Source organism: Rhinatrema bivittatum, chromosome 15 (assembly GCF_901001135.1).
Source record: "Rhinatrema bivittatum chromosome 15, aRhiBiv1.1, whole genome shotgun sequence".
Lineage (NCBI taxonomy): Eukaryota > Metazoa > Chordata > Amphibia > Gymnophiona > Rhinatrematidae > Rhinatrema > Rhinatrema bivittatum.
Window position 1 is genome coordinate 28,569,172 of NC_042629.1, and position 14,323 is coordinate 28,583,494.

The 14,323-nt window shown below is 42.7% G+C and overlaps 1 protein-coding gene across 3 annotated transcripts in view; it reads right to left on the minus strand.

The window, feature by feature from the left end:
* Nucleotides 1-14,323, minus strand: part of LOC115076799 (splicing factor U2AF 35 kDa subunit) — a 250,072-nt gene that overhangs the window by 229,002 nt on the left and 6,747 nt on the right. For all 3 annotated transcript variants that reach the window (XM_029578698.1, XM_029578697.1, XM_029578695.1), the window contains exon 2: nucleotides 10,284-10,371. In XM_029578698.1, the coding sequence (XP_029434558.1) occupies nucleotides 10,284-10,371 (88 nt within the window). The remainder of the gene's footprint in view (nucleotides 1-10,283; nucleotides 10,372-14,323) is intronic.

Here is a 14,323-nt window from a genome sequence, read left to right on the forward strand (position 1 = left end):
CCAGTCAAAACCAGCGTGACTGAAGTCACCATAACTATGCTGCAAATATTAGCTTTCTAATTTCTGTTAGCAATTCACAATCTTCTGTTCATTCTGGCCAGGTGTACGGTAATACATCCCCACTGCTATTCTATTCTGTTTCTCACAAGGAATTTTGAGCTCTAAAGATTCTATGGTACATTTTGTTTTCTACAGAACTTTTATCCTTCTTGATTCTATGCCCTCTAACATATTGTGCTACCACTACACCAATTTCATCCATCCTATCATTGCGATATAATTTGGTTATCCTCCTTCTGAGATTCCAATTATCTACCTCTTCATTCAGTGCTATACGTTCTAACTCTCCCAACTTATTTTTTACACTTAAAACATTAAATGTTTTTGTTTATATTAATAACCTGCTTATCAAAAAAGACAGGGGTAATTTGGAATCATTATACTCTGTCTGCATGGTGCCACACTGGTTAAGATGAAACCCATCTCATTAGAACAGACTCCCTCTTCCCAAGAATTTTCCCTATTCCTAACAAATTTGAAACCCTCTTCCGAGCACCACTGTCTCATCCACACGCTGAAACACTGAAGCTCAGCCTGCATCTGGGGTCCTGCGTGTAGAATGGGAAGCATTTCTAAGAATGCAACTATGGAGGTTTTGGATTTCAGTTTCCTACCTAGGAGCCTAAATTTAGCTTCCAGAACCTCCTTCTTATGTCATTGGCTCCCACATGTACTCGATGGTCAGCTCCTCCCCAGCACTCTAAAATCTTATTGAGATGGTACATGAGATCTGCTACCTTCGGACCAGGCAGGCAACTTACCAAGCGATCCTCATGCCTGCTAGCCATCCAGCTATCTGCATTTCTAATGAACGAATCACCCACTATAACAATGATCCTAACCCTTTTCTCCAGGACACATGGCCCTGGCAACCACATCTTCAGTGCAAGAGGATAAGGCATCACCTGAAAGGCAGGTCCTAGCTACAGGATCACTTTCTGCTACACCAAGGCGATGGTCTCCTACCAGGTGCCCTTGTTCTCCAAAACAGAACAAGAGCTGCTGACTGGAGTTGGGATCGCTCTGTGTTGTCCCTGAAGGTATCTTCTATATCTGCCTCAGCTCCCCCAGGTCTGCCACTCTGGCCTCCAGGGACTGGACTCATTCTCTGACACAGCTTCTTCCAAGATTCAAAATGGGTCTTCTTCGTGGGCACTGTCAAGAGTGCTGCAGACAATGGAGTTCAAGCTTCAACTGCACCAAGATTTTATTCAAAGTACCCTGTACCAGATTTCGCCCTCATAGCACTGGACTATGCCATGTGCTTGAGGAGGTGCTTTGTGGTGCCTGCAGTGTGGCAGTGCCACTTTGGTAGCACCACAACTGCACTGTAGCAGAGAAAGTGCTGCCTTGGCGGCACTGCAGCAGAAAAGATGCCGCCTCTGTGGTGCTGCAGAAGAGAAAGTGCCACTTCAGCGGCACCGCAGAAGAGAAATTGCCAATGAGTGTGTAATGTGTCTCAATGGTACCATAGACCTGGACAGCATGGAGGGTGCCCAGGTGCCAGATTTGCCTGGACAACGCCATGCCGGGGGCCATAATCATTGAAAGCTTTCTTTGACTGTGCCAGTTCAATGGCATTCAGGTACTCCAAGGAGCCAGGCTGGAACATTGGACTGATGGTATATATCAATGCTTTTGAACAGCATCTGCAAGTTGGAAGTGCTTCGATGACACTGACACAGTGGAAGCATTTTCACAGCCAATGCTTTGATGCTTCCACGTCTGCAATGACGCTAGATGTCAGACTGGGTTGGATGCTTCAACTACTCTGAAGCAAAGACCAGCGCTGTTTCTTTTAGCCTTGAAGTCCCCTTCAGGGGATGAGCCTTGGGAACACAAAATGGATCCCTCAGGTTCCAGTGCTCCATCTTCAGCATCTTGCTTGACCTAAAGATTAGCAGATTCTGAGAAGACCAGAAATGGGGAGTATAAACCTAGGCCCTTAAGTTGCTGGGTACAGGCTTCTCACACAGTTTTTTTATTGATAGTTTCAAACTGTTCAAAATTCTTTTTCAAGCACCAAAATGTTATAGAGAGCTGCTGTGGCAGCATATTTGCATACTGTAAACAGTGTTTTCCATAGATAGCAGGATGATGACATCATCAGTAGCACCAGACAGACTTGTCTCTCCAAGTTGCAGAGTTTTTAGCTCTACTGAGCTTGTGGGGGGAGTTCCTGAGCAAGCATTGCCTTGTGAGCTTCCTCACAGAGCAATGCCTGCATAAGAGCTAAACTGAGCTATGTAGTCGACTCTCCAGGGAACTGGGCAAGCATTTCATGGCTAATTCAGCCTGCTATCTAAAGAAAACTCCATTTATGGTAAGCAAGCATGCTTTTTCCATCGATAAGCAAACTGAATTAGCCATTACTTGTGGGAAGTATGAAGCTGAGGCTTGCAGCAGAGTAATTACTGAAGAAACAACCCAGACTCCATCATGGAGAGTGGACTACAGCGAGAACAGATTTTGCAAAACTGCTTGTCCAAGAAACAGTCAGTCCTGGAAATGGTATCAAGATAGTAATGGGATGTGACTGTGTGGACTGATGATCACTTCACAGCTTTGCGAATATCTTCGATGGGTACTTCTCGGCGATGAACAACTAAGGAAGCCATGGCTCAGACCCGAGGAGCCTTGACTGAGTTTCTAGAAGTCCTGCTAAATTTTAGCAGTGATGGATACACTTGGCTTTCCAATCAGATAAAGTTAGTTTGGTAACCACTATTCCATGGTGACTAGGATCGTATGAGAAAAAAAACTGATAGAGGTGTTTAAAATCATAAGAGGTCTAGAATGGGTAAATGTGAATTGGTTATTTACTCTTTCGGATTATAGAAGGACTAGAGGGCACTCCATGAAGTTAGCATGTGGCACATTTAAAACTAATCGGAGAAAGTTCTTTTTCACTCAACGCACAAACTCTGGAATTTGTTGCCAGGGGATGTGGTTAGTGCAATTAGTGTACCTGGGTTTAAAAAAGGATTGGATAAGTTCTTGGAGGAGAAGTCCATTACCTGCTATTAATTAAGTTGACTTAGAAAATAGCCACTGCTATTACTAGCAACAGTAACATGGGATAGACTTAGTTTTTTGGGAACTTGCCAGGTTCTTATGGCCTGGATTGCCATTGTTGGAGACAAGATGCTGGGCTTGATGGACCCTTGATCTGACCCAGTATGACAAGTTCTTACGTCTCGGCGATGAGCAACTAAGGAAGCCATGGCTCAGACCTGATGAGCCTTAACTGAGTTTCTAGAAGTCCTGCTAAATTTTAGAAGTGATGGATACACTTGGCTTTCCAATCAAATAAAGTTAGTTTGGTAACCACTAATCTAAAGTGACTAGGATCGTATGAGAAAAAACTGATTAACTTGATGTCAACGTTTGTAGTGTGCGAAGACCCTGTTGCAGTCCAGAGTATGGAGGGCTTTTTCTCCCTTATGCGCATGCGGCTTTGGGAAGAAGGTAGGTAGTATAACATATTGATTAATATGGAAAGCTGAGACTTTTCAGTAGAAACTTTGGGCGAATACAAAGATCCACTCTGCTGTGATAGAACTGCAGGTATGGAGGGTAGTGGACGAGAGCCTTAAGTTTGCTAACTCTTTTCACCAAGGAGACTGCAATAAGGAAAAATATTTTCCAAGTTAGGAACTTTAAAGGAGCTCACTCCAATGGTTCAAAAGGAGGTTTCATTAACTGAAAGGACCTCAGTGAGGTACCAGAGTCCTTTCATAAAATGAGACAAGCGGATGCATAGAAATTGTTTTGTTGTCCAACAAAGTGTGGTAAGCTGTGATGGTGCTTAGATGTACTCTCACTGAGGCAGTAGCAAGATCTGAACTAGAAAAGTGAAGCAAGTAACTCAAAAGTTGCAGAGGCTCAATGAGAAGGAATCAGAATCATGCTGTTGGCACCAGCTGGAAAATCTTTTCCATTTGAAGGCATAGTTTTTCCTGGTTGAAGGCTTTCTAGAGGAAATGAATGTGTCTGTATGATTGGCAATCACTGAGAGAGTTCAGTATCCATACCCTGAGGTTGAGGGCTGAGAGATTGGGATTAAAGAGTATCCTGTCGTTTTCAGCTAGAAGAGCAGGGTCTGAACCCAGATGTATGGGAGGAAGGCTGGAAAGCTTGATGAGATACACGTACCAAATTATTCTGGGCCTTGCAGGTGCTATGAGGATCAGGCGGACTTGATCTCAAAGAACTTTCCGTATTGTCTTTGCAATGAGTGGTATTGGTGGAAAAGTGTATGAGGCTCTGGCTCTAATAGAAAAGGAAAGTAACTTGTGCTAGCCTGAGATCACTTGGTAAAATGGAGCAAAATTGATTTAGTTTTGTGTTTTGCTGTGATGCAAACAGGTCCATTGCTGGTAGACCCCAGAAGTTGAACAGTTTGTCACTGACTGCTGAAGAGATGACTTATGAATTCGAAACACTGCTGAGTCTATCTACTAGAAAGTTTGTTTGTTTGAACAATATGATCTTTGTAAAGTGTCACCAATCCCAGCAGCATGCACTGTGGCCAGAACTCTGTACCTCTCTGTTCCACCCCGGTATGGTGTCTTGTGCTCCCCTGCAGCCTTCCAGCATGGCTCCTGGCATCCAGGATTTGCCCTGCATCCTGCAACTAACTCGGGACACATCCAGGAAGTATTGAGCTTTATAGGGCCTGAAGACAGAAAGTCCTGTGGCACAGCTGATGACTTAAGTACTGTTTTAGTATTTAAGGAAGTCCAGTTCACATCACAGTTGCCTGAGCAACAGGTCCTGTTACTCTAAACAGAAGTATTTGCCTCTTTCCATTCCTGTTTTTGCTTTGATCTGGACTGTTCTGATCTCACTCACCTTGCCACCTGCCCTGACCTTGGCTTGGTACTTCTCACTGCAAACAGATTCCACCTACCCCAACCCTTGCCTGCCTGACTTCACCGCTTTCTTGGTTCTATGCACCAACTTTTATCAGCTGTCATTTGCTGGAGCCAAATCTGCTTGCAGATCAGGCAGCATCAATCCGACAGTGGTCCAAAGGGTTCACATCTCAGCCCATGATAGGCCCAAAAGGGCCGGAAGAATAGCTGAAGTGCTACACCATTACACTTTATTTTGCAGAGGAGACATGTCAATGTGGTGAGAGCATGCCATAATCACTCTTATCTCCAGAAGACTGATCTGGAAGAAAGATTCCAGAAGAGACCAGAGACCCTCATACAGAAGAGCCCTACATGAGCTCTCCAACATGTCTGAGGCGTCTGTTGTGAAGATGAGCTGAAATGGCCACTCATGGAGTGGAGCACCATCCTGGAGTACATGTGGATGCAACCGCCATTGCAACTCCCTAGTGGTTGAGTAAGCTGATCCTACCAAAATAGCAGACCCCACTGGAGATAACTTATGCAAAGGCAGGTCAGGGGAAGTAACTGGATAGCCGCCATCATATGACTGAACAATATGAGAAGCCTTCTGGCAGTGAACCTTGGATTGGCAAGATGCGTTTCAATGAGGGAGATCATGGTCAAGCTCAGACTGCTGGGCAGGAATGCGTTCAGGAGCAAGGAGTCTATGCTGGCCCCTATGAACTGAGGTTCTGTGTGGGGTCGAGGTTGGACTTCTCGAAGATGATGAGAAACCTTACGCTGTGAAGATGTATGGCCATGTCCAGAGAATGGAGAACCACTTCTTAAGAATTTTCTATGATCAATCAGCTATCTAAGTATGAGAAAACCTGAATGCATTGGCAACGGAGATGCGCTGCTACTACTACAAGGCACTTGTTATTTATTTTTGAAAATTTATAACCAGAACATTATATTATGGTAAAGACTCTGTAGACAGAGGAGAAGCCAAATAGAAGACTTTGTTCTGATAGTGGGAAGAATCCACTAGGACTCGTAGGAAACGCCAATGGGCCTGGTGGATTGGAATGTTAGTAAAGGTATCCTTGAGATCCAGGGGATACATATATTTGCTGTATTGAATGAATAGGAGAATTGTGCTTAGAAAGTTCATTCTGAATTTCTCCCAGGGGATATTCTTGTTGAGGAGCCACAGATCCAGGATCAGTCATAATCTCCCCCCAACTTCTAGGAGATAAGAAATATCTGTTGATGTTGCAATGCAGGGAGGATCTCCACTGCCTGATGTTATAGAAGAGATTGTACCTCCAGATAAATCTGAGGAAGATGAGAGGGATCCAGTCTGAGTAGCAAACAGTATGGAAGGGATAGTGGTTGGGAGAAATACAACCGGTACTCATGCTGCAAAATGCAGAGGACCCGAGAGACCTTGGTTATCTGACTTGTCCAGGAAGTGCTGAATTCGTCCCATTACTGGAAGGAAAGAATTAGGATTGGACGATGGTATTGAAAACTAGGCCCTGAATTAGGTCGGGCTGATAGGGTTATTGATAGATTGTGTTCCCTTTGTCTAGATCTGGCCAGAAGTTATTGACACTGTGCTGGAAGAGAGTAAAGCCAGTACTGCTGGAAAGATCAATACTGCAGTCTATGAAAGCATAGACATTTGTATGTGTGTCGCAATGGAGCAGGTTGTTCTGGCACCAGGCAGAGAGAGATTGTACTGCCACATTTTGATCTTTTATCTGCAAAACCATTTCTCTGAGTTTCTCTCCAAATAGATTGTCCCAGCAAGTTTTTCATGGACGTCCTTTTGAATGTATTGGCTCATAGCCATGCCATGTAGCACGATCCAATAGAGGCTGCAAAAAAATACATGCAAAGTAGCATCAAAGGACTCAGACAGAACGGAATAAATGTTGAACAGATTCCTCTGCATCCCAAAATGGATGAGGGAGGGCAATCTGTTCAGAAGTAGGTAGATAAGGTTTCAGTTTTTGGAGACAATCATGAATGTATTGTACTATGTAGAAATGATGAATGGTATTATATGCACAGAGCACTGCGCTCTGACATGTTCTTTTGCTGCAATTGTCTAGGAGTTTATGATCTTTCCCAGGTGAGAAATTGGAATAAATGTTGCTTCATAGCTGACTCCTCGACAACTGCCATTCCAGAGAATGTTGAATTCAGAATTTTAGATCCAGCTTTCTAGATGTGGGAGGCAAGATATAGGTGTTTCCCATAGCTTTAATGCCTTAAACATGAAATAAACTGGTAAAGCAGCAGTTTCTGTCGATGTATCCAGATCAATGAATTTGGTCTGTGCAGCAGCAACTTTTAAATAAATTTGGAATAAGTGAGGTCTTCCAGGGGAGAAGAATGCTCTGGCGGAGTGTCCAACGGTATTCCAGTGGACTCTTCATCCATTCATAGGGGTAGTGGCTGGCTCAGCCAGAACTCCATTAATGAAGAAGGAAATTGCTCTTCTTGTGGTTCTAGAGGAGCAGCCTGGTCTATTATCTCGAAATGAATGGACTCTGCTGCAATCAAAGTGTATTGATGAAGATCCTCTGATCATGAACACACATCCAAAGGTAAGTTTGGGACTTCAGTCTGAGGAACTGCAGAAGCAAAAGTGGAAAAGATGTTGGCATGTTCCATCTGTCTCTTTTGCAAGGGAGGCTAAGAAATTTCTCACTAACCCTGCAACCTAGTCAAAAAACTCCTTTGTCCTTTGACCTGGGATTAGTGAAGGAACATCTTATGAAACTAGAATCAGTTCCTACAAAGTAACAGATGGTGGATTTGAGGATAGCAATAATATTTTAACAGATAGGATCCAGTGTTTGTAACTGAAGACCTTTGGCTACCAACCTTGGGGCTATTAGCCATCTAACCAATGGAAGAGTTAAGGGTACACTTACTCTTCCTCCTTCAGATCCTGGATGGCTAGTAATTTTTATGTACGCAAACATCTCAGATCCCAGGACAGTGATGCAGAATCACTGGGTTATGAAGAGGATCGCGAGTTCCTTTTAGGATGCAAGCTTCAAGAAGGTCCAGTGACATTGTGGAGCACAATATGAGTTAAATAAATCATAGCCTGCATCAAATACAATGGGACAATATGCGGAGAAGACATGGCCATTTCAGAAGAATCAAGATGCATCAAGTGGATTGGCATGACTTACATCAGCATATCATGTGTCGTCAAAGGGTACACTGATATATCTTGCATCAGGGTACTGTGCATCTGGTGTGATGCATTGTGCATTGGAGCATCAATGCATCGGGCATCAGTTGTGCTGATGCACCATGCTTCAGATCATGAATAGTTTTGAATGCATCGAAGGCTGAGCTGAGGCTCCATGTTTCCAGTGCATCAAAGCATTGCACTTCGATACAGCATAGGCATGCATGGATGCATCAGGCTTCCAGCACTTCGAAAAACCCTGCTGGGATGAGGCCGAAGAGGGATGACCCAAATGCGGCCAGCATCAACACACCTCATGAAGGGCGTGATGCCTCTTATATGTCAATGGTGTCCAAGCAGCTGAACTTGATCCTGCAGTCACAGACCTCCTGGAAGGGGGAGTTTTGGAACAGCTCCAACTCAAAAGGTTTCCCCCAAGGAGGCAGACAATGCTGCACTGTGAGAGGAAGATCTACTGCCACTCCTTAAGAGATTTATACACTTCTTCCATGAGCATGCCCTTGGTGGGCTGTCAGCGCAGGGACATCCAAACATAGGCTTCACATGTTTTCTGGTCCCAGACGGCAGTAGCATAACTCATGGCCATCAGTGAGGGACGACTTTTCCACATGAGCTGTTTTTGAACCCAATCACCAATGTAGACTTTCTTGTGGCCCAATATCCTGTGAGAACATAAAGTTTCCTCTCTTTTTTTTTTTTTTGGGGGGGGGGAGTAACACGGCAGTGAGACAAGGCAGAATAAGTTTCTTAAAGTAAAAATACAATTTAAAGTTAAAAAAAAAAACAACCCCACAAACAGGAGAGCTCTTACACATTCATGTTTCAGCTCAGACAAAAAAATGACTGAGGCTCATGAAGCAATGCACTCTTCCACACATGCTCAGTAGAGCTAAAATCTCTACAAGTTAGAGAGAAGTCCAATACTGCTGGATGACATCACATGTAATGGCTAATTCAGCCTGCTTATCGATGGAAAAATGCTATTATTTTTTAAAATAGCACTAAAGTGCTGTTGGGCAGCTGCTGAAGCAGCAAGGTTATTCTTAAAAAAAGTAAAAAGTTATCAAGTTATCATAGAAAATATGAGAAAGGTACATGTTCATGCATATGCTCGGATGAAGAAAATACGAGGGGGCTCACAAGGCAATGCACAGGAACTTCTACACATGCTCAGTAGAGCAAAACCTCTACGAGATGAGAGAGGGGTCCATTAGGTGCCACCAGAATACACCATCTACATGTCATGGCTAATTCAGCCCTGCTTGTCGATGGAGAACTAATTTTTCTGAACTTTGGCCCCATGAGAAAAAATGGGACCGAATGTCAAGAAAAAAATTTGACTCTCCAGAAAATAAGTATTAAACACAAAACTGTTAGAATCAGTTATTTATTTATTTAGATTTTTATATTCCGCTTTTTGCACTTTTTTTTTTCAGCACTTCAAAGCAGATTACATTCAGGTATTTCTACTTCACCACCACAGAATCAATAAATATGGGATTTTAAAAAAAGATGCCCAGTCTGTCAATGATCTTACAGTGAATGTATACCCCCTTAAGACTTGTTCTAATTCTAAGATCAGTGCAGCAAAGTCTACAGATATTACTTGTGGTACCATTTTCCCAATATGTTCTAATGTTGAATAGCATGTCTGATGTCAAAATTGGTGAGCAGAAAGAATACAGCTTTAGTTCTATAAAAGTTTTAGGCAACAGAGAGCTTTCTTCTATTGTTCTGAGAGAGGTCCCCACCCAAGATTGCAAAAAGCTAACTACAAAACTTAAGCAAACTGAACCTGGAAGTCTGAAGAGACAGTCTAAAGAATGGGTTTGGGGGTTCTTTTGGTTGGGGAAGGGGGGCAGCCATAATACACTACAATTCATTAATCTGATTTTTAAAAAAGTCTCCTCTAATGTAATCTAAGGCAACACATCAGACCACAAAGCTCTGGGGTGGTTGACAAGGAGCACATAACTACACACCAGTGCCTTGTAACAGTTTCTGAGCCAATCCCACAGAATAAAAAAAAAATCAGCACATATTCAGATCCTCTGAGTGCTGTACAACTCGCACATACTTCTTACAAACTCCACCAAAACTTCATAATATACTAAACTAATAAAGTGTATAAATGAGAAACAAACCTGGCTAAACGTGGGCTTATTGTGCAATCGAGAGCATCGGTCTCCATGACGGCAAGCTCCAATTTTAAAATAAAATGAACAGTTGACTCTGTGAAAGAAAACATAACGGGTCAGATACACATTAAACAACAAAATCAACTAAATGTGCACAAATAGGAATAAGTAAACACAATTAAAGTGTTCTGCAAGTCAAGTTACTGGAAAGCAACTTTGCTTACCTTGAATGGTGTGTTTTTCGAGATAATAGGATAAATTAGCCATGACACATAGGTGACGCCATACAGGAGCATTGAACGGACATCTCTCTCACCTAGTAGAGATTTTGCTCTACTGAGCATGTGGGTGTTGCTTCATGTACCCCCTTAGTCAATCCTAGAACCTACCTAGTTCATCGACTCTCCAAGGAGGCAGGAGGGTATAGAGCATGGCTAATTCATCCTGCTATCTGTAGAAAACACTGTTTATGGTAAGCAAACTTGCTTTTTCCAATCGATAAACAGGGCTGAATTAGCCATGACATGTGAGAAGTCCCAAGCTGAAGGTTGCAGCGGAGTATTTACTAAGTAAGCAACCTGGATCCCACCATGGAAAGTAGACTGGGTTAACAAGCTACACAAAACAACTTGTCCAAATTTACTATCACTCTGTGAGAGATTGTCCAAACAGTTTGGGATGCAAAAGGGTGATCTGACAACCATGTTGCAGCTTTGCAGATATCTTCAAATGATACTGCTCCTAAATGAGCTACTGAAGCAGCTATGGCTCTGACTTGATGTAATTTGTGATCTATAAGCCTGCTAAGAGTATAGCAGTGTGCAATGCAGTCTGTTAACCAGCTGGACAATTTACATTTGGCCAATGCTATACCTAGATTTTTAGGATAGTAGTAGATAAAGAGCTGAGAAGTCTGATGATGAGTGAGTAGTTCTCTTGTAATAAGTCTGTGTCCTTTTACAGTCTAAGGTATAAATGGCTTTTTCACCTTCATGAGCATGGGAAAAATGTAGGTAACATGACAGATTGATCAATATGAAAATCTGATACTACTACTGGTAGAAACTTAGGGTGAGCACAGAGTTAATACCCTATTGTGGAAGAATTAATATAAAGAGGATAATGTTAGGAACTTGGGCTAAGCAGACTCCATTGGTTCAAATATCAGCTTCATTGGTTGTGCTAAAACCACATTTAGAGCCCATGGTTCAGGTGGTTTTACAATTGGTGGTTTAATATCCTTGTGATAAGCAGCATGGGATCTAGCTACCCCTTGGAATCCTGCCAGGTATTTATGACCTAGATTGGCCACTGTTGGAAACAGGATACTAGGTTTGATGGACCTTTTGTCTGACCCAGTATGGCAAGTCTTGTGTTTTTATGCTCTTATCTAAGGTATTGTATTGACACCTGTTAATCTGGTTTTCTTCTTAAATAAACAACTAGGAGAACCTCTTCTATTTAAAACTGTAGGCTCTTCTAGCTAATGGTTTTCTAGCAAACAGTAGTCTCCATTTAGGTAGGGAGAATTTGGTGATTAATGAGCATTCAACATCTAAGCTGTCAAGCTGAGGAAGGAGAGGTTCAGATGAAACAGATGTCCCTCTTGAGTCAATAATGATGAATCTCATCTGAGAAGAATCAGAGGACTGCTGAACAGTTGTATCAGATACGCGAACCAAACTTGTCTGGGCCAGACTGGAGCTATGGAGGATCAGTCGAGCCCAGTCTTTGATAACATTTTGCACCATTCTGGGTATCGGTGGAATTGAAAGAAAAGTGTATTCGAGATCTGCATTCTAATCAAGCAAAAAAGCATCCCGAGAGGAGCTGAGTTTGCTGGGAAGAATGAAACAAAACTTACCCAGTTTTCTGTTTTGCTCCAACACAAATAGGTAAATGGATGGAAGTCCACATTTGCTGAACAGTTTGTCGGCTGTCAACTGCTGTAGAAACCATTTGTGTGGTCAAAATACTATGCTGAGGCAATAAGCCAATGTGTTTTAAACCCCTGGGAGATAGGTCACTTGCAAGATGGCATGTCTGCAGGCATCATGCCATCTTTATTGTTTCCTGGCAAAGTCCCACAATCCTGAGCCTCCTTGTTCTTTGGATTGAATGAGAATGATCTTCCGCTGAAGAAAGCAAGAGAAGGTTGTCAGAGCTGTACCTGATTGCTCTCAATACCAGGAGGTTGATTTGGAATTGGTTTTTTTTTTGTTTTGTTTTTATAAATGTCTAAGTCTCTGAGTTCAGAAGGGGCCTTGGAGGGCTCCCCAATCCCTTGTGGAGGCATCCACTGCCAACGCAACTTAGTGAGAAAGATAGCTGAAAGGGTGCTCCTTCCTGTAGAATGAAGGGGTCTAGCCACTAGTATAATTCCTGTTTGACAACCAAAGTGCAGATGTTGAAAGAAATGAAAGGGTGAATGAGTGGGTCCCACTGGGAATGAAGGCCCAATGCAGGAATCACACATGAAGGTAGGTGTGTGGAAACACATATATTGCAGAGAACAACCATTGTGTGTCTGGCCAGTGGCTGATCTGTGTTCAATAGGTTGTACATTAGGGATCTGAGAGCGTTCACTCTGTTGGAAGTTAAGCTCTCTCTTGGAGAGACTCCAATGACATTTTCTAGCAGGGAATTAAAGAAGATTTCTTGAAATTCACTAAGAATCCTAACGTTTGAAGCAGTTGTATTGATGTTTTTAAGGAGGTTAAACACAGCTTATTAAGAATTTGCATTCACATGTCAGTCCAGATATGGGTGCGCTGCTACTACCACCTGGCACTTGGTGAAATACTCTTAGTACTGCTGACAGCCACTTTGTACTGATAGTGGGAGGAATCCACTATGAAGCACAGGCAATGCCAGTGAGTGGGATAGATGGAATATAAGCATAAGCATCCTTCAGATCTAGAACGCACATATATTCTCCTTTCTGGATGAAGGGAAGAATTGTGTGGAGAGCATTCATTTTGAATCTCTCTCAGATTATATGCTCATTCAGGCTTCTTAAATCCAAGATGGGTCTCAATCCCCCAGATATTCTGGGAATAAGGAAGTAATGGGAAAAGAACCCCTAGCCATAGCAATGCAGCAGAACAGGCTCTCCTGCCCGTTATTTGAGGAGTTGTGTCGAGTGAAAAGGATCCAGAATTAAGGGTGAGCAATGAGGTAGCAGTGGAAGTCGAGAGAATCATAAGTGATATCCAGACTCCACAATCTTGAGAATCCAAACATCCGTGGCGATCTTAAGCCATTCATCCAAGAAGTGCTGGATACTCCCCTACTGGAGACGATGGTTGCTGGGTTTGAAGTGCCATCAAAAACTTGAACCAGGCTTGGGCTGGACTTACTTAACTGGTTTAGGCTGATGGCATTTATGCTGTTTAGTGTGTGCCAGAAGCTGCTGTTGTTGCATCTGGCACCTTTGAAATTGAAGAAAGGGCAATCTCTGCCAAAATTTCTTTTAAAAGTGTAGTAAAAGCATTTTATAGAAGGATGTTGTTCTGGTCCCATCAACAGGGACTGGACTGCTACATGCTGCTTCTTTATTTGAGCAACTATTTCTCTGAGCTTTTCACAAAGTTGGGACATCTGTCAACTTGTCGTGGACATTGTCACAGAGACTACTGGCTTTCAACTAAGCCATGTGGCAAGCTCTGATGGACGCCATCCAGGTATGTGCTGTGGTGTAGAATGCCTTGCAAATGAAATGAATAAAATGGCATATACCCTCTTCAACATCTAGGATTGGCCTTTGCCAGGGGGAAAGAAAGGCTTTAGTTCTGAATAAAGTCATGTAAGTATTGCATTATAGAGAACTGGTGGGCAGAAATCTGCGCATTTAACATGGAGCTTTGGAATACTCTCTATCCAAAAATGTCCAATAACTTGGGATCCTTTCCCAGTGGAATATTTAAGTTTATTCTTGTTTTCTTTGCTCTTTTAAGCAACGGATTGATCATGCAATTGAACTATCCTAAATCCAAAGGATTTTTGTCCTCTATGAGGTCTAATTTCCTTGCAACTGGAGAACAGGA